Source organism: Acanthopagrus latus, chromosome 16, assembly GCF_904848185.1.
Source record: "Acanthopagrus latus isolate v.2019 chromosome 16, fAcaLat1.1, whole genome shotgun sequence".
In the NCBI taxonomy this organism is placed as follows: Eukaryota; Metazoa; Chordata; class Actinopteri; order Spariformes; family Sparidae; genus Acanthopagrus; species Acanthopagrus latus.
In genome coordinates, this window is record NC_051054.1 from 1,047,501 (window position 1) to 1,065,798 (window position 18,298).

Consider the following 18,298-nt stretch of genomic DNA (forward strand, 5'->3'; position numbering starts at 1 on the left):
TGTGTTTCTCGTCAGCGGGCTCCGGTGGGTCACGGCTCGCCGACACGGCCGATAATCAAGTCCCCACACTTTTTACATGAGAGAGGAGGACGGAGGTGGCGGAAGATAATGAAGCTCGGCCGTCTGCTGTGTTTGGCGCGCAGGCCGACAGGTGAGTCCACACTCTGAGAGCAGCAGGTGACTGCAGGTACAACCCCGCCCTGCACACCCACCTGCACACAGACTGTACAGCAGCAACATAATTACACCTGTTTGACTCAAACACATACATGGTATTTATTCACTTGAATCACAGCTGATGTACAATCTTATCATGTGAGGAACACAGAAGCTTCAGCTGGTGGTCAGATATTAAATATCTATATATACATCAGATATAGAAGCTGTGTTGTTGTAGCTGCTTTATGAGCTTTTCAGTCTACCAGTAGACGTGTTTCCATGAAGCATTTTGAAGAATATTGCATGAGAAATGTTCTGGAAAAAGTTTGTGTACTTGCTTTAGATGGTTTTTGTCTTTTTTGAATCAGAATTAATACAGAAAGTGTTTAATGGAATAAACATTCAGCTCACAGGACGGATCAGCTGGAACGTAATCCCTGACTCCATGTTGTGTCCTGGTCTGTTTACCTCCAGCCTCTGTTTACTTCCATCACCTGGTAGCCAACACAAAAAAACTTCAAGCAGAACCAAACTCAGTGGTGGGCGGGTTGAGGAGTTGGACTACCTGGTAAGTCGTGATTTCCATGACCTGGAAAATGATCTGTTAAGCAGACAAACGTCTTCTGTGTGTCTCCAAAATATTTCCAGTTTCATGTGAATATCAGGAGACAAAGTTTAGTTAATTAATCTAATTCAGTTGTTTCTTGAGTAAACAAATGTTCTTGATATGTTTCCTTCATCAGTCAAAAGCTCGTCCTGCTTCCCCACAAAGTGTTTTCTATAATCGGTGCTCTACGTTCAGCTCAAACGTCTCATTCCTGATATTTTTCTTTTCATCGTGGGCTCTCTTATTTCTTCCCTCCGGTCGGGCTTCTCTCGGTCCTCCTGCAGCGGACCCTCTGCGGTGCGCCTGAACCCTCATTTGTCAGAGTGTGGCGGGTCTCAGTGGGGCTCCAGAACCTGTCGCAGTGTGACAGATAGACTGACAGATCCATCTATGTGAGAATGTAGAATAATACAACCTGTATGGACGGAGTCATCACACGCGCTCCATAGGAAACAGGACTATGTGACGGCAGGAATGTAGATAAGGAGGTTATGTGTGAGGACCAATTTATTTTTCTTGGCAGGGTGGGAAGGCCTCTGAGACAGCTCCAGTCTCAATAATGAAATCCTCTCGATGTGTATTTAGATCCGGAGCCGCTCGGGTCCAGAGAGGTGACATCTGTAGGCTGCCGGGATAATGATCCGCCCCATCAGTCCAGGTGGAAAACAAACCCTGAGCACACACCTGGACGTGTTGTTCAGGAAGTAGGTGTTGTTGCATGAAACATGCTGGTGTTGTGCGTTCGTTTTCACCGTCTCTCGTCTTTCGTGGGTCTTTTCCTCCGTAGGAAGCAGAAACAGATCGTCTGCTGTGACACAACAGTGGCAGTGAGAGGACGAGGCGAAGGAGCAAAGGATGATGGGAGACGATCAAACAGCAGAGTGAGTCATTGTGGCTAAAGAAGTGAACACACAGACGTGTTTCACACTCCAGATAACAGACACATCAGCTGTCGGCTGATTACTCAACCTCGACGAGGTTTTATTTCCAAAATGAACCATAACTCATACGTGACGTGATGCGACTCCTGATCCTGCTTTAATAAAAGTGCTGATGCTCGTCTGAGTCACCTTCAGTTACCTCCGTGTGCCGGCGTTTGATTCTGTGACCTCAGCTCGACCTCTCAGGCTGTCTCCCTAAATCTGTTTTAGAAATCGATTATGTTTCTGAGAAAAAAGGACTCTTGTTGAAAAAGTTGGACTTGTTTTAAATTTTAGCTCAAAGGAATCTTAAGTTCTATGTTGTCTGAACGCTGTGCTGATGTTCTGGTTTGGGTTACAGTTATGAAACAGTACGTAGGGTCGTAAAAAAGGTTTCATTGCGACAAACTCAGCTGGACAGTTTGTCAGCGTCTTGTTAAAAACTACCGCGTGGTTTCACTCGTACAAATGTTGAAACACAGTCACTAACAGTGGTGTCTGGCCTGTCAGCTGTCACACTCACCTGCTTCGAAATTGTGAGATGGGAAAGTAAATTATCAGCTCAGTCACCAGGATAAAATGTCCTCCATGATGTCTGTCCTCCATGATGTCTGTCCTCCTGTCTGTCCTACCAGCTCTTAGTCACATTTCCTCTGTTGTGTTGCTGTAGTTACTGTCTCTGGAGACTTATAGAGAAGATGTTCAGCGCTCTCGACCGAGACTCGAGTGACAACAGCCTCCATCTGCAGGGGTGAGAGTCAGACAGAGTAATCTGATTACTGAGGGTGATGATGCGCGAAGAAACTTCTCTTTGTCACTTTCCAGGCTGCGTGCCGGGTCAGGATCTCATCACCACACTTTATAACATCATCCCTGTGATTACAAACAGACTGCTGGGACACTTTTAGATGTTCAGGTGGAAACAGGTGAACAAACACGCAGATCTCCGTGTTGGGATGTGAACCGTCACGCCTCTGTTGGCTCCTCGCCGTATGAAATGACGCTCGCTGCAGCGGGAACAGGCGAACATTCATTGTGGTCTAGTGTTCATTCTCCTGAGGACGACTCTGTCAGGCATCGCACCTCCAATATTTGTGTTCTCCGCTGTACACACAAACATATTGTTTAGACTGTGTGTGTATTCAGCAGCTTCTTGTGCGTCTGTTCTCTGTTTGTGTGTTTACTTCTTCCTCTGTTTTTGTTTGTCTGTGTGTGTGTGTGCTGTTTGTTTTGTGTCTTCTTCCTCCGGTTTGTCCTTTAACGTGTCTTTCTGTTGTGTGTTTGTGTGTCAGAGTGTGTGTTTGTGTGTGTGTGTGTGTGTGTGTGTGTTTGTGTGTGTGGAGCCGCCGGGTGACATTTTCCATTCCAGGTGTGACATCTCGATTCCCTGACAGCCTCTTCTTCTCCGACACGCACTAAACAACCACTCTCTGATTTTACCTGCCTCCCTCCAACACACACACAAACACACACACACAAACACACACTTTGCCGACCACCTCTGTCTCAGCTCTGCCGCTCGACAAGCTAATTTAGCCAATTACACACAGGTGTGATGCTAATTTCCCCGAGCTGGCAGCCAGCTCCTGGAGGAGGTAAAAATAACGAAATTACACCCATCTGTCCCCCTGCCGGCAGCCGGGTTCTCCCACTGGGTGTCGACTCCACAAAACACACACAGGGGAAAAAACACACACTCTGCTGGCTTTGATAATAGAGAGGAAGACAATGGACAGTGTGTGTGTGTGTGTGTAGGAATCCAGGCACAGTTGCTTTTTCTCCTCTTTGTTTGAAGCTTTCAATGGATTTCCAGCGATACGCAGCAATTTCCTGCAAGAAAAGAAAAAACAGACTTTTGGTGCGGAGGGATAATTATGTGACGCTGTTTTCAAAGGCGACGGGGTTGATGTGTCATTGTTAGACTCTGTGTGTGTGTGTGTGTGTGTGTGTGTGTGTGTGTGTGTGTGTGTGTGTGTGTGTGACCGTGGTGGTCAGATCAGACAGTGACGGCAGCTCCAGTGTTTCTTTATGCTGCAACTTTACATTGTAGTCGAGCACTTTAGCTGCAGCGTCTCGTGCACTGTTGTGTTTCTGGACACTTGAAAACCTTTTAAATCCAGCGTGTTGTTGTAAATGCGTCAGACCTCACACACACGTTTTCAACCCCGTGAAGCTTAACTTAACTTCCACATCAGGGTCAGAGGTTAATGTGCAGATCAACAACTGGAAAACTCACATCCAACATTACACTGTCTGCTCTGTAGTGCTGGTAATACTTCCTGCTCTCGGCCTGCAGGTCCTGCAGCGGGCCTGACCTCTGACTGGGCGGCCTCTGAGATTCCTGATCTGTGGGCGCCACCTGTTGGTGGTTTGTTGTAACAGCAGCAGTTGTCAGTGTGAAGTGGTGGAGAAGAGCTGCAGGAGTTGTAGGAGCAGCAGAATGTGTTGCTGGTGGTTTAAGGCTAACCAGATATTAACAGTTTAAGTGTAATGTGGTGGTTATGAAGCAGTCAGTGACGACATGTTTCATTCATTAGTTCATGTGTTTTCCACACGTCCACTTCTCAGCAGAACAGGACGGTAAAATAACAGAGAGCTTTGTTTGAACTGAGATTTGTTTTCAGTGTAGCAGGAGAGAAATATTGATGCAGGAAGTCAATCAAAAAGAACAAAACTATACATTTTAACATCAACATATTTTATTTTATTAAAAACATTTTCCTTCTGTATTGATATTTAAAGATTATTTGTATTGTACTTTAATCATCAGAGGCCTGTACAGGCTTTTTTTTTTTTTAACATTTTGATTTAGGATATTTAAGAAAAATGTTATGCAAATCTAAAAATTAAATGCATTTGAATCTGTCAGTGGTAAAACAAATGAAAGTAATAATAATAATTAATATTGTCAGTCCAGTTTGGTTGTATAATGCGGATCGAATGGAACAATTATTCATATTCAACTTAACTTTACTTCTTATGACTTTACTTTAATTGACTTCATTTTATTTTTCTATTTTGATTATTTTCCTGTATTTTATGTGACTTTACTTTTTACTTTGCTTAGTTTTGTTCTGTTCTATTCCATTTTATTTAATTTTATTTTGTTTCACTTTACTTTTTTGCTCTGCTTTGTTTTATTGTATTTTACTTTACTTTTGTATTTTATTTCATCTTGATCTATAAATTAATTATGAATTACTAACAATTATTAATAATTTTTTGTTTTACTTAACTTCACATTTTTTTTATGTTGCTTTGCTTTATTTTATTTTAAAACACAAATGAACATCATTATTATATTATCTCTCATCTAATCATATTATCAACTGCTTATCCGTATTTTTTAATTTTATTTCATTTCATTTCATTTTAATCTCTGAATTAATTATGAATTAATTACTAATTACTAATAATGACTTTGTTCTACTTTACTTCACATTTTTTATTTTGGTTTGCTTTATTTTATTTTAAGACATAAATTAATATTATTAATTATTATTCTATTTTATTTTATAAAGTACTATAGGGAATTGTAAATGTTGGCGTGGTTCACCGTCCAGCCAGCAGATGGCGGTGTTTCCTCTCTATGTTTCCCCACTTCCGGTTAAACTAAAGAAGAAGTATTATTAGTAGTAGTAGTAGTAGTAGAAGAAGAAGTAGACGCGCTTCTTCGTGTCCTGTTGCTAACTCGCCAGCTGCTCGTGTCGTTGTACCACAGACGGATAAGATGAACAAACCGGAGGAGTTTGACTCGTATGAGATCGAGGAGCCGAGCGACGAGGAGCGAGCCGAGAGCAGGTAGCGACCGAACGAAGCAGTTAGCTTAAAGAGCTGTGGAGCGTTAGCACCATGAGGCTAACGTGCGGCTAGCTAGCCGAATGCTAACATGTAAACAAACCGAAGCCGGGTGAAGACTGAAGAACTGTTTCTACACGGATTAACGTGTGTTTTAATGATATAACTGATGAGCGCGTGTGCCTCATTTTACCGCTAACGATGACTTTATTAGAATTATTGATTATGAACATGAAATGTTCTTAAAAACACATGATAAACTGTAGTTTATCAGCCTGGACTTGCTGCCTGATAACAGGTTAATAATGTCATCGTTATTATTTTAAGTTTGGAAGCATTAGAGGAATTTTAAAAAGACACATAGCTCTAGATAAAATATAAAACATCCAGAGGCATTAACGGTCAGGAGGCACCACTGCTGCTGGGTTAAAGTGAGGCACAGTGAAACGGAGCTAATGTGGACGCTGTGGTGTCTCTCTGGGTTTCAGTTCGGAGGACGAGCTCGAGGTGCTGCTGAATGGGACTCCGGAGCAGAAGAAGAAGCTGATCAGAGAGTATCTGACGGGGGAGAGCGAGTCGTCAAGCGGCGATGAGTTTGAGAAAGAGATGGAGGCGGAGCTGAGCACAACCATCAAGACCATGGAGGGAACCTGGGGGCCATCGACAGCAGGTACATCTGAGCTGAATAATCGTGTCTCTCTCTGAGACTTCGTTATGACAACATTCCTGACGTTTGTGGATTTATTTTCAAGCAGAAACCTCAGGGAGCCGAGGTGGAGTTGCGGGTGAAGGAGGTGGAGGCGGCCCTGCGCTTCCTAACTCCAGGATGTACGATGAAGTGTACTTTGACTCAGATTCTGAGGAGGAGGACACGCCGAGTAAGCATGAATGTGTTTAGTGTCATAAACATGTCACCATCATGGACAGCGCTGTCGATGCAGTCAGATGCATCATTTACCTAAATTTAAACCTGATTCATGTTGCTCTGCTTCCTCTGCAGGCAGCTCCACTGGCCGGAGGCGGAAACAGAGAACCATACCGACCAATGACGAGCTCCTGTATGACCCTGACGAGGACGACAGGGACCAGGCCTGGGTGGATGCCAGGAGGAGACAGTAAGACACTTGAAGGAAGTCACTGTGATTCAAGGATAAACACAGTCAACACGATCAAAACTCTGTTTTTTTTCTCGTCCTCCTGTGCAGGTACGCCTGCAGTAGACGACCAGCTGCAGCATCTCGGTCGCAGCCTCGTCAGGCTCAGGGTTTACCGAACAGCGACGCTGTCCTCAACTGTCCCGCCTGCATGACAACACTCTGCCTGGACTGTCAGAGGTGAGATATCAGTCTGGTTTGTTTGTATCTGAATATCTTTGAGTTGTGGACTGAACAAGACATTTGAGGACGTCATCTTGAGCTTTGGGAAACACTGAGTGAAATGTTTCACCAATTTCTGACTTTTTATAGACCAAACTATTAATGTAATCCAGTTAAGTGTAAAATGAGTATCTCTGTATCTCTGTCAGAGAGGATTTCTCCAGATACAGTGGTGTAAATACTCATCTGTTCATTCCTTTGTTAAAACCGGCTTGTTTAAAGTGCTTCTCAGCTGATTTCATGGCTGACAATATCTCCGTTGTGTCCACTCAGGCATGACAAGTACCGGACGCAGTATCGAGCCATGTTCGTCATGAACTGCACGGTGAAGAGAGACGAGGTGCTGCGATACAAAACGGAGCAGGAGAGGAAACAGAGAAGCAGGAAAAGGAGGAAGGGACAGAAGACAGACGCAACTCTGCAGGATGAGAGACCCGACCCGGCGCCGGCGGGGATGAACGCTGATGAGGTTTACAACCCGGTTCAGTGCTCCGAATGCTCCACTGAGGTGGCCGTGTTCGATAAAGATGAAGTCTACCACTTCTTCAACATCCTCGCCAGCCACTGCTGAGACAGACAAGAAGACACTTTTTCATTTCACAGGTTTGTCTCTGATTCTTCACCTTACAGCAGCACCCGGCGTCTTCAGGTGGAAGAAGAAGAAGGAGCGGGCTGACAGTTTCTTCAGCATCCTGCCAGAGGAGGAAGAAATCAGCTGTGGTCACTCAGAGTGTATCGATCATCACAGAGTCCATCACACAGTTGGTCATTTCACTCGCCTGATGAGGAGAAAAGCTTCTGGATGGTGGCGGAAAGTCACAGCGCGACATCCACCTGTGAAATCTAAAAACTGCCTTTTAAAAACTTGAATTTGACTCTGAAAGTCTGCTGTTGTGTCAGTGCTACTGCTGGACTGAGAGCACAAGAGCCTGGATTTTTGTATTTGAGAAGAAAGCTGGATAACGATAACACATTTATTTTTATTTTTACCTCAACACATCACATACTATCATGATTGAAAAGGCCTCCTGTTAACATTTTCCCTTTGAACCAACATAAAGCATTTATAATCAGAATATAAACATTGATTGAACGGTTTAAAACATGCTATAATGTTTTTCTCAACAACTACAACTTCTCCTGTGGAGGCAGCTGCAGAAACAGATGATGATGTAGTAAAACACAGTTGTATAGATTGCCGCTGGAATCAGAGGAGGAAAACTATGTTAGCACTTTCAGTTCCCTCGTTCTGAAGTCAGCGTGGTTGTTAGACGCTTGAATTAAGATCTGTGGTCAACACACCTTAAGAGATTTTTTCGAGAATTGTTCTGCGACATTAATTATGTCAAAACATCTGAATTATAAAAACCTTATTCTGCAGGCTTTCTGTCGAGGAAACCAGAGTGATGATAACTTACTGGTTAGTCTACAAAACACCATCCCTGCAGCACTCTAATAATCTGAAAGATTTCCTCTTCATAGGAGACATTATAACTGTTGAGATATAATATACATTAATAAATACTTTAAAATGTCCTTATGTTTACAGCTACAGTTTGTCCTGCTTATAAATGCTAAAAAGAGGGTTCAAGTAAAATTTTACAAGCTAACAAACATTTTTGTTGAATTGTGACCAGTATTTGTATTGAGACAGATGTCATACATTTGGAAATAAACTTGTCCATGCTTTCTCTTAAGCACTCGATGATTCATTGACTCAACACTCACGTATCACATGTACAACACATTTACTGATTAACTGCATTTTTTTGGTGTAGCTCGAATATGTTGTAGGTACAGTGACCTCAAAACACCCACCAGCTCCAGAATTTACAGGACCAATCTGATCAAAGCCCTCCGTCTGCTTCGGCTGAACACAATTGAATGTTATCTGATGGGATAAGTAAAAGTACTATGCGGAAGTACAATTTTGAGGTACTTGCACTTTACTCAAGTGTTTCCATGTTCTCTTACTTTATACCTGCACTCCACTACATCATAGAGGCAAATATTGCCATTTTTACTCCACTACATTTATTTGATAAATGATCCTAGTTGCTTTTCAGATTACATTAATTATTTAATCTGCATTCAAATTTTTAAAATGTGAACAAAAATACACATTCTGATGATTACTCAAGTAGTGTTAATACAAGTGACTCACCAAATTCAACACAATATCTTTACATTTACTGAAATCCATACAACCTTAAAGAATGTTAAAATGAAAGGAAACACCCATAAATTAAATACTTAAATGCTCTTTATTTTGAAAACCAGGATGTTGGAACTCCCTGCGCTGCGTCAGATCCGCATATTCGAGCGCGGGGCTGTGATTGGCTGAAAATGAGCACCCTATGTCTACACGTCATACGTCACCATACAGACGGAAAAAAAAAAACAGTGAAGAAGGAAACTAAGTTGGGGTCTGTGAAGCTGAAACATGGCCCTGGGTGACTGTTGGAAGCAGTTATCCTGGTTTTACTACCAATATCTTCTGGTGACGGCGCTGTACATGCTGGAGCCCTGGGAGCGGACGGTGTTCAGTATCCTTTAATGTGTCAAGTAACCTCCGGCGGCTGGACTAGCGGGCTAACATGCTAATGTGAACTAGCACGCCGACCGAGCTGGTTCCCGGATAGTTACGGCCAACTTTTACATTAATAAACGTATTTAATTTGTGTTGTGAATGTCAGGTAAGGCATTTTAATCAAAGTACAGCCTTGTGGAAAATTCGGCAGATAGATAGTTTACAGGACGGTCATTCTTCTCGTTGAAATTTGAAAGGAATATGAATTGTTCGCCAGTCGATACATTGCGAAACTGCCAAACAACCTCTGTATAACCTAATTGAGGTTGGGGCTTATAAATGTCAGCCGGATGAAGAGACCGCTCTTCTAGTTTTAGAAAAAGTCCAGCATTTTATTCTAGAGCCGGGGTGCATCTACGTGTACGTGAGTGATTGTTAAATTAAGATATTTTCAAAGGGAGTTTTGCGTGATTGACTTCTTGCTAGGCGCAAACGCGACAAATAATCGATGTTTGAGTGCCGAGTTAAAGACTTAACCAATGGATTACGATCTTGCCCGGGTCTCGTCCCTTTCCTTATAAAAGTAATTAAAAACTGGTTAAGAATTTAGAATTTTCAATGGAGTTCGGCGTGTGGTTGTCTTCTTGCAGTGGGACGGGCGGCGTCCAGGCTCAAGCTTTCCACAGCTGTTTAAAGGAGCCTCGGATCCGCAGTCTGATGGCTTACTCTAGTTAATTCTGTTTGTTACATCACATGTTTCTAATTTAATGAATATTTTAAGCTCAGATCACAGTGAATCTTTAACCTGGAAAGTCTGGTTCATTAAGCTGAATGAAGGATTGCGGGTTAATAATTAAAGTCTATCGTGTTAATGGTGTTATGGCTGTACTTTGACCTGTGGCAGTGCAGGAAGAGTCAGTATCACATAGTGTACATGATGTATCGTCTTCCTGCAGCTGGTGTCACCCTCAGCTCGTCTTCCCTCGGGCTGAGGTGTGTTTGTGTGCTCCCCAGAGATCATGCTGGTGATGTTGCTGATTACAGTTTAATAAGTGCTGACATAAGCTTGATTTACGCCTCACATGAGGGTTATTTTTCTGATAATCACGCAACAAAATAGATCCACTGATGGCAAAAACAAGTGTGGGAGGTTAGATTTCTGACAGGAGGAAATCTAGAGTGTTTGGATGGACAGAAACCTCAACAATTAATTTGGTTTTTGATGACTGAATATAGCATTTTCTGTAATGTAACTCACATTTGAGGAGCTAGAAACCAACAAGTGGTTTACATTTTGCTTGAAAAATGTCTGAAGCAATGCATTATTAAAACAGTATTTCCCCATCATTTATAGATTAACTATTTTCGTTTTCATGCCAGGGCTAGCTGGTTAGCATGCTAACTCTCTTATACTTGTAGTCTTTGACATTATGCCATATTGTGTTGATAATATTAACTAATATTTAAACGTCTAAAACTAAAATGATTACCAATGTTATCTTTTTAAGGAAGTCAAATACAAACAGATAAAAATAATAAGCTTTTGTTCTGTAGATAAAATCCAAGTGAAGATTGATTTTAATACATCACGTTATCATGCATCACTTCAGCTGTTCTGTTAAGTGGCTGTTGGTGAAATGCTTCAAGTGACTGTGTTCTTTATATAGTACAAGTCTAATGTGCCAGCTTGTGTATGAAGCAGTAAACAGGCAGTGGTGGATGTAGCAGTAACAGTGTCTTTAGCTGCAGATATGTCAGTAAATCTCTTCTTTCAGTCGTTCGTCCTTAACGTATCCTCTTCAGACTCCCTCCTTATCTCCGTGGCCGGCATGGCGGTTTACACCGGCTACGTCTTCATGCCGCAGCACATCATGGCCATCCTGCACTACTTTGAGGTTGTCCAATGACACGAAGGCCGCGCCCATCAACCCACGGGTCCTGTCTGTCTCTGGCTTCCTGTCCATCCGTCCCACCACCTGCCTGCCGGCCTGTCTGTCTTCGGGGCTTGAGGTCGAGATTGTTTCCAACCAGGCAGGGCTTCTTCTTCCCTCCTCCTTTTCCAAAGCTGGCTCATATCAAAGGTCAAAACTCTGAACGTCGTGCTGTGCTGGAGGTCTGTTGGACGATGTTGCTCTCTGGGACTCTTTCCGCTTCACTCGAATATTTGGGATTGTGAACATGTTGGATGTGACGCCTTAGAAGAGGGTGTGCTTGATTTGTTTTTATGTCCTAATTGAAGCGCATCTGTTTGTTTTGTGTAAATTATCTGGATGTCTGGTTGTGTGGAATGATTGGTCGCTTTTATTTTTATTCCATCAAGGCATTAAACTATTGTTGTCTTAGAGTTTTATGCAGGATCTGAAGGACAAAGTACGTTCACTCCATGTATGAGCCAAATAAGATTTTTAGAACAGGATGTGATCATTTTCAACCTTCACTGTCTTCTCTCCAGCACTCTGTCACGGGGCGTGTAGACCCTCCTCAACATCATAAATGTCAGGCGGTGGCACCAAAGACATGAGGACCATTTCCTGTAAAAACCGAGATGCTTTCTCTAAATACTGACACAAGTCTGTGGTGAACACTCCGAGCACAAGAGTGGCTCAATTAGCTGTTACCAGAGCTTTCTGTGACATCCACCAGCCTTTATCAGAGAATGGAAAGTGCAGGATAAATCTGAGGGGTCGTGAGATGAGTAACGAGATGTTTAAGGGGAGAAAAACATATTTCTGTCAGAAATCGTGTTTATTTTTCTTAAGTTTGTGAAATGCTGGATGTAAGTAATCGTCAGGGACTCTGGAAGCTGTAAAGTAGAGTATAACAAAGTTACTTTAATTTTATTTCTTGAAAAAGTACTTATTAATCATCATCACTGAGTATTTTCAAATAAAATGAATAAAATAATTATTTGGACATTGCTTTGTTTTAAGGTTGACAGACCAAAACGGAGAGCAGGAGGAACTTAATGTTGGACCAAGAGGTGAAACCAAGAGATAAAATGGTCGCCTGCTGTACAGAAGCCCTGAGAGGACAATGAGAAAGATTCTCAGAGCTTTCGTAGAAATGGCAACTTCCCTTATTTAACATCCTCACTGTAGAGGGATACGACATAATAAATTGACCCCAGCAAAAATTGTTTTCATATATTTATATTTTTCTTCCTGTCAAACTCAGAATGCTGCTTGTTTAGATCGTTGTCTGTCTCCATGTTGGAGCTAAAAGTGACACTTGGAGTGCAGTATTAATAAGGTTTTTACGCTCCAGATGCTCCTCTGTGTTGAAATTCAAACTACAGAGAGAATAAAGGCTGAGAAATCTACACAGGCATCAGTGTGAAGGATAATGACGGTAATGAGGTTGAAAATGACACAGTTGTTCGTTTTTTTAAATTCCCATTTTGCTTTTTTAAAACGCACAGTAGTCAACATTAATGGTTTCCTCTTTGCACAGAAATGATAAATGTTTTTACGTAATCATATTTCATGACGTGTGCTCCAGATGCTACTGGTATCCCTTTTAGAAGGTTGTGATTATTTTTCTTGCAAAACTGTATTTTTCTCAACTTTGTGTATATAATCTTGTATACATATTTGTAAAGTTTTGTAGTCAGATATGTTGGCCTATAGAATAAGATATTTGTTTTTTTGTGAGCTACTGATGTTAAATACTGCTCTAAAACTGAAATCATTAAAGGGATATTTCACTAAGCTCAAGCAGATTGTTTGTCCTACCTGGAGTTAGTCGTCCTGTCATCACACAGGCGGGATGATGTTTATTAAATCTTTAATGCTCTGCTCTACATCGCCATGAGATGTCGCTGATTTCACACAAACCAACATGAGATGACCTCAGATCTCTGCAGGGTCACGATTCTGTTTTCAGGTCAGACCGCCATTAGTTACCAGACATTAAATAATGTTAACACGTGAAAATATATTTGATAATAAACCTTTGACTTTGGACATGTGTGCGTTATTTCTGACACACTTCACCAAAAGTCAGAAATATTCATAATTTATTGTAGTTGTAAGTTGTGGAGTTGACATTAAGTCATGCTATTTTTTTGTGTGAAATAATTTCATATATTATTTTAAAACTTAAGGAAATTTTGTGGAAATTATTTGTCCATGGTTGCAAAGAGTGTGTTTTTATAAGACTGCATTTACATAGTAAGTGAGTCCTATTGTTCATCCTCAAGTGATCCTGGACAGTGAAGGTGTCTGAAGGTCCGGCCATCAAGCCATAAACATGTTGCTCCATTGTTCATGTTCAGATGAGAATGTTCAGGAATATGAGGAATGCATTTATTCCTTTTAGTATGATAAGTAGAACAAAACAGGCAAACCAGACAGTATCATGTTGGAAATATGAGTTGTAATTTGCTACATTATTCAGCCTGGAAAGACTCGGTCCACCACACTGTCTAACTACTAATGTGTGCATTTATCCACATTTTGACAGAATCAATAATCATTTAATAAATCATATCAGTGCCAGCGAAAAGATGAAAACTCAAATGCAGACAGAAGAAGAAGAAGAAAAGGGACAAATATGGCCAGTTTTTGCTTAAACTTATTACATTTACTGACACTTTATAATAACCAATAATAAATGGTACATTTATATTTTATTAGAATAAGTTAAGTAATTTCACTGTAAGGAAACAAAGAAATGGATCATAAATCAGTTGAAACGGTTTTATAAACATAATTTTTTTTAAATAATATAAAATTGTTTATTTTGATAATATGACAAGTATTACAAAGGATTACTGAATATCTGTCTCCAGATATCCCTAAATATCAAAGACAGAAAAAATAGCTAAGTTAGCATGCTAATCAGTTAGCCCTGCTCTAGCGGTGTCAACACAACTGCTAGCTATGCTAACCATCCAAGGTCAGCCACGGTTAGATCTTATTCTGGAAATATGCTGCCTCCTTTTTATTTTGAGTGTAAAACTTGTCATATATTGTTTTATAAAACAGCAACTGTCACCATGTATTTAACTGTCACTGTCAGATCGCTGTTACATATCTCTGCTTTCATCCGCCATTTTAGATCAACAGTGATCCCAGTGATGTCCCGCCTCTGAGCCTTACTAGTCGCTCCCTATTGGCCCGTGGAAGTCTTAAACTCCAGGCTAAGAGCCCTGATTGGACGCCGGGTTGCTTTTACATTCCGCAGATGAGCCAAGCATAGTAGTTGTCAGGCAGCACTTCGACAGCTAGCTAGAGATCTGGCTCAGGTTTTCAAAGGTTTAGTTTTATGTCTGAGAATAACTTTTATCTTGTTGTCTTCTTTATCAGGTAAGTTGCTCCACTGTAAACATTCTAACTGTGACTGCTTCAATGTTGTTCAATGTAGTGTAAACTAGCTCAACTAAGGTACCTAGTTACTTTGCCATAACGTTACCCAGTCAAATCCCGTAATTAAGTGACTAAAGTGTGTTGTTTTGCACTAGAAATCGTGCCGTTTTCATCCAAGAAGTGTAGTAAGTGAAGTGTTTGTGTTATATTTTACTGTCCCTGCTCTCAATAGCTCTGTTTTAGCTTTAGCTTTAAGTTGCTGCTCTGTCAAGGCAGTTCACTGCGCCCGTGTGTCACAGAGGGTCCCACTCATATAAACTTGCAGATTGAATGAATTTGTGTAGTAACTCACTTTTAAATCAAATTTTACTCTGAAGAAGTGTACATGCTATGTAAGTTAATATTCTTGTGAATCATTCGGTCAAGTGACTGAACCAAATAAATCACCTGTAGTCTCAGTAGGTGTAAAGAAAGAGTATGAAGTCAGACATTTGAGGTGAAAATGTAATGTGACTGCAGAGATTTAGAAATGGCACTTGTCTGTTTTAAGGGTTTGTTTATTTAGAAAAGATCAGACAATCATTATTTACATTACTCGTACATGAATAACATTGTTATGATGTCATTCAGCCCTTTATATTCTTGTTATCTTCTTGTCTTTTTGTAGAAATGCATCACAGAGCAGTTGAGTCCTCCTCACCTGCAGCCACCACCTCATCTCCATCCTCCTCCTCCAGCCGGTGTCCCTTTGCAGCACCATCAACTTCCACAGCTGCACCTACTCCTCAGCATCCTCTGTGGAGGAGAAAGAGTAGGTCCACAGTCCTGTCGGGTGTGTATCCAGTCATCTTCTCTTTCAGTCTTCACTCACATTTAGACTATTTCACTGTTCCAGGTTAACGTGAAGCAGAAGTGCAGCCTGTTGTTCTTCTGTGATGTTTGTGTAACAACAGTTTTAATTATGTCTGCAGGTTCCTCAGAGGATGAAGAGGAGCAGCTGATGGAGGAAGCTGGCTTTCAGGAATATCAGGTTAAGATGCAGTTATCATTTTGATCACATCAGTTTCTTAAATCCAGTTAAAACTTGTTTTATTACAGTTTTCCATTTTTAAAGACGTTTAAAATGGATGAACAGAACGGCAGCCGCCTCTGCTGGCGGGGTCGTAAACTACACCACATGAACCCTGTATCACTTCTTTACGTTAAAAGTCAAAATGAGGAACGCTTCACGAATTTGCGTGTCATCCTTGCGCAGGGGCCATGCTAATCTTCTCTGTATCGTTCCAATTTTAGTATACGTGTAACCGAAGTTACACAGTTTAAGAGTGGGAGGTGTCTGGCTTAAATACGGGTCTGGACCTGGACCCCTGGGAGTCATGGTGCGACCCTCAGACAGTCCTGTATGAGAGCAAACTGCCTCTGAGTGGCTTCATATAGGCAGAGAGCAGAACAGCCTTCAGAGCTCAGGGAGGCTGTACTGGGGCTGCTGCAGCTTCAACAACTCATAAGGACCCAATCTGACCCGGTTCTGAACAATTAAGAGTTTTTTCTTAATGCTGAAGTCTTGCAAGGCATGCTGGGAATTTTATGCACTGAGCCTGTATGTCAGCGAGGGGGGTGGGTGGGGGAGGGAAGGCAATCAGAGAAGGGCGGGGCAGACGGAAAGAGACGAGGGTCAAGGGGAGGAGATTAAAAAAAATCCCAGCATGCCTTGCAAGCCATCAGCATTCAGAGAAAATCCAAATTGTTCAGAACTGAGACAGAACTGGGTCAGATTGGGTCCTTATGAGTTGTTGAAGCTGCAGCAGCCCCAGTACAGCCTCCCTGAGCTCTGAAGGCTGTTCTGCTCTCTGCCTATATGAAGCCACTCAGAGGCAGTTTGCTCTCATACAGGACTGTCTGAGGGTCGCACCATGACTCCCAGGGGTCCAGGTCCTGACCCGTATATAAGCCAGACACCTCCCACTCTTAAACTGTGTAACTTCGGCTACACGTATACTAAAATTGGAACGATACAGAGAAGATTAGCATGGCCCCTGCGCAAGGATGACACGCAAATTCGTGAAGCGTTCCTCATTTTGACTTTTAACTGAAAGAAGTGATACAGGGTTCATGTGGTGTAGTTTATGAAAATTTATAGATGTTGAAAGTGGATGAACAGCGTCTGAAGCGCTGCAGCAGCGCCCTCTGCTGGCAGGGCCATGAATTACCGTTCCAATTTTAGTATACGTGTAACTGAAGTCACACAGTGTGAGAGTAGGAGGATTTACACCACATGAACCCTGTATCACTTCTTTCAGTTAAAAGTCAAAATGAGGAACGCTTCACGAATTTGCGTGTCATCCTTGCGCAGGGGCCATGCTAATCTTCTCTGTATCGTTCCAATTTTAGTATACGTGTAACCGAAGTTACACAATATACTTCTGGGAGGTGTCTGGCTTATATACGGGTCTGGACCTGGACCCCTGGGAGTCATGGTGCAACCCTCAGACAGTCCTGTATGAGAGCAAACTGCCTCTGAGTGGCTTCATATAGGCAGAGAGCAGAACAGCCTTCAGAGCTCAGGGAGGCTGTACTGGGGCTGCTGCAGCTTCAACAACTCATAAGGACCCAATCTGACCGGGTTCTGAACAATTAAGAGTTTTTTCTTAATGCTGAAGTCTTGCAAGGCATGCTGGGAATTTTATGCACTGAGCCTGTATGTCAGCGAGGGGGGTGGGTGGGGGAGGGAAGGCCATCAGAGAAGGGCGGGGCAGACGGAAAGAGACGAGGGTCAGGGGGAGGCTCACAGAGAGACGGACCAGCTGCCACGTGGGGTCAGTGCTTCGACTCGTTCACAGCACCAGCAGATTCCCGGCCCAGCTTCAGAACACAGATCCTGTAAAGAACAAAGAAGAAACTAGGACAGGAACCAGGACCGAACACAGTCCAGGCTTCATGGTGTCGGGCCGTTCTGTTCCGTGAAGCTGGTGTGATCTCAGCCGGAGGGTTTGGACGTCGGACTCTGACGTGATGACTGAACCTCTCTGTCCTCAGCCGAGTTCAACAAAAGACCAGTTCGGCTCCTCAGAACCTGTTTGCTACCCACGTTACAAACAGCCCAGGTCACAGTGCCCTCGGACCTCCAACATGTGATCAGCTCATCAGTCCCTCAGAGATGACAGCACAGATCTTAGATCCACACTGGAGTCCAGTAAAGTTCTAAAAGTTGAGATTAAAATGTGTTTTATTGCAGTTTTCCACATTTAAAGACATTTAAAGTGGGTGGATAGAGTCTGACGTGCAGCAGCGCCCTCTGTTGGCGGGGCCGTGAATTACACCACATGAATCCTGTATCACTTCTTTCAGTTAAAAGCCAAAATGAGGAACGCTTCATGCATTTACGTGTCACCCTTGTGCTCCCTCTGGGAGGCTCTTCAGGTCTCCCCAGTTCTCCTTAGGTTCTTTCTAGGTTCACCCTATCTGAGCCCGCCTTTCGCCATGATTGGCGGATGCTCCGTAGCTTTCTTCCTCCATTTGATGGTTCTTGCTAAAGATTCCTTCTTTGATTGGCCGGCGACTGCCTGCTGTGATTGGTTGGGTCGTGACCACTAACTCTTAAG

General features: G+C 42.4%; 2 protein-coding genes, 1 long non-coding RNA gene and 3 other non-coding genes across 7 annotated transcripts in view; 4 read left to right on the forward strand and 2 right to left on the reverse strand.

Moving 5' to 3' along the window:
* Positions 1 to 5,317: 5,317 nt before the first annotated feature.
* On the forward strand, positions 5,318 to 8,557 carry LOC119005156 (e2f-associated phosphoprotein). Of its 2 annotated transcripts, none has more exons than XM_037072698.1 (6): positions 5,318 to 5,487; positions 5,973 to 6,154; positions 6,237 to 6,362; positions 6,485 to 6,599; positions 6,690 to 6,818; positions 7,134 to 8,557. In XM_037072698.1, exons 1-6 carry the CDS (start codon positions 5,417 to 5,419, stop codon positions 7,429 to 7,431), a joined length of 921 nt encoding a protein of 306 aa, XP_036928593.1. In that variant the 5' UTR covers positions 5,318 to 5,416; the 3' UTR covers positions 7,432 to 8,557. The 2 variants fall into 2 exon arrangements, with proteins under 2 accessions (XP_036928593.1, XP_036928594.1); XM_037072699.1 differs by having other exon boundaries at positions 5,319 to 5,487; positions 6,240 to 6,362.
* A 676-nt stretch (positions 8,558 to 9,233) lies between these two features.
* On the forward strand, positions 9,234 to 13,108 carry sptssa (serine palmitoyltransferase, small subunit A). The gene is made up of 2 exons (XM_037072273.1): positions 9,234 to 9,406; positions 11,194 to 13,108. Exons 1-2 carry the CDS (start codon positions 9,304 to 9,306, stop codon positions 11,295 to 11,297), a joined length of 207 nt encoding a protein of 68 aa, XP_036928168.1. The 5' UTR covers positions 9,234 to 9,303; the 3' UTR covers positions 11,298 to 13,108.
* Positions 13,109 to 14,535: 1,427 nt separating this feature from the next.
* The window catches only part of LOC119034297, a 7,579-nt gene continuing 3,816 nt past the window's right edge, over positions 14,536 to 18,298 (forward strand). Inside the window, exons 1-3 of the long non-coding RNA XR_005079528.1 lie at positions 14,536 to 14,696; positions 15,364 to 15,528; positions 15,668 to 15,726. This is a non-coding gene — a long non-coding RNA (uncharacterized LOC119034297). The remainder of the gene's footprint in view (positions 14,697 to 15,363; positions 15,529 to 15,667; positions 15,727 to 18,298) is intronic.
* Positions 15,907 to 16,012, reverse strand: LOC119005271. The gene has a single exon (XR_005070449.1). It is a non-coding gene; the product is annotated as a U6 spliceosomal RNA (small nuclear RNA).
* Positions 16,672 to 16,777, forward strand: LOC119005283. The gene has a single exon (XR_005070460.1). It is a non-coding gene; the product is annotated as a U6 spliceosomal RNA (small nuclear RNA).
* On the reverse strand, positions 17,005 to 17,110 carry LOC119005272. Its single transcript, XR_005070450.1, has one exon. It is a non-coding gene; the product is annotated as a U6 spliceosomal RNA (small nuclear RNA).

What these genes read in the sequence shown, in the direction of transcription:
- LOC119005156 (XM_037072698.1), top strand. Translation starts at nt 5,417, where the DNA reads ATGAACAAACCGGAGGAGTTTGACTCGTATGAGATCGAGGAGCCGAGC. An exon ending in TGAGGAGGAGGACACGCCGA is followed by an intron (nt 6,363 to 6,484) that starts GTAAGCATGAAT and finishes CTTCCTCTGCAG; the next exon opens with GCAGCTCCACTGGCCGGAGG. An exon ending in CTCTGCCTGGACTGTCAGAG is followed by an intron (nt 6,819 to 7,133) that starts GTGAGATATCAG and finishes GTGTCCACTCAG; the next exon opens with GCATGACAAGTACCGGACGC.
- sptssa (XM_037072273.1), top strand. Translation starts at nt 9,304, where the DNA reads ATGGCCCTGGGTGACTGTTGGAAGCAGTTATCCTGGTTTTACTACCAA. An exon ending in CTGGGAGCGGACGGTGTTCA is followed by an intron (nt 9,407 to 11,193) that starts GTATCCTTTAAT and finishes TATCCTCTTCAG; the next exon opens with ACTCCCTCCTTATCTCCGTG.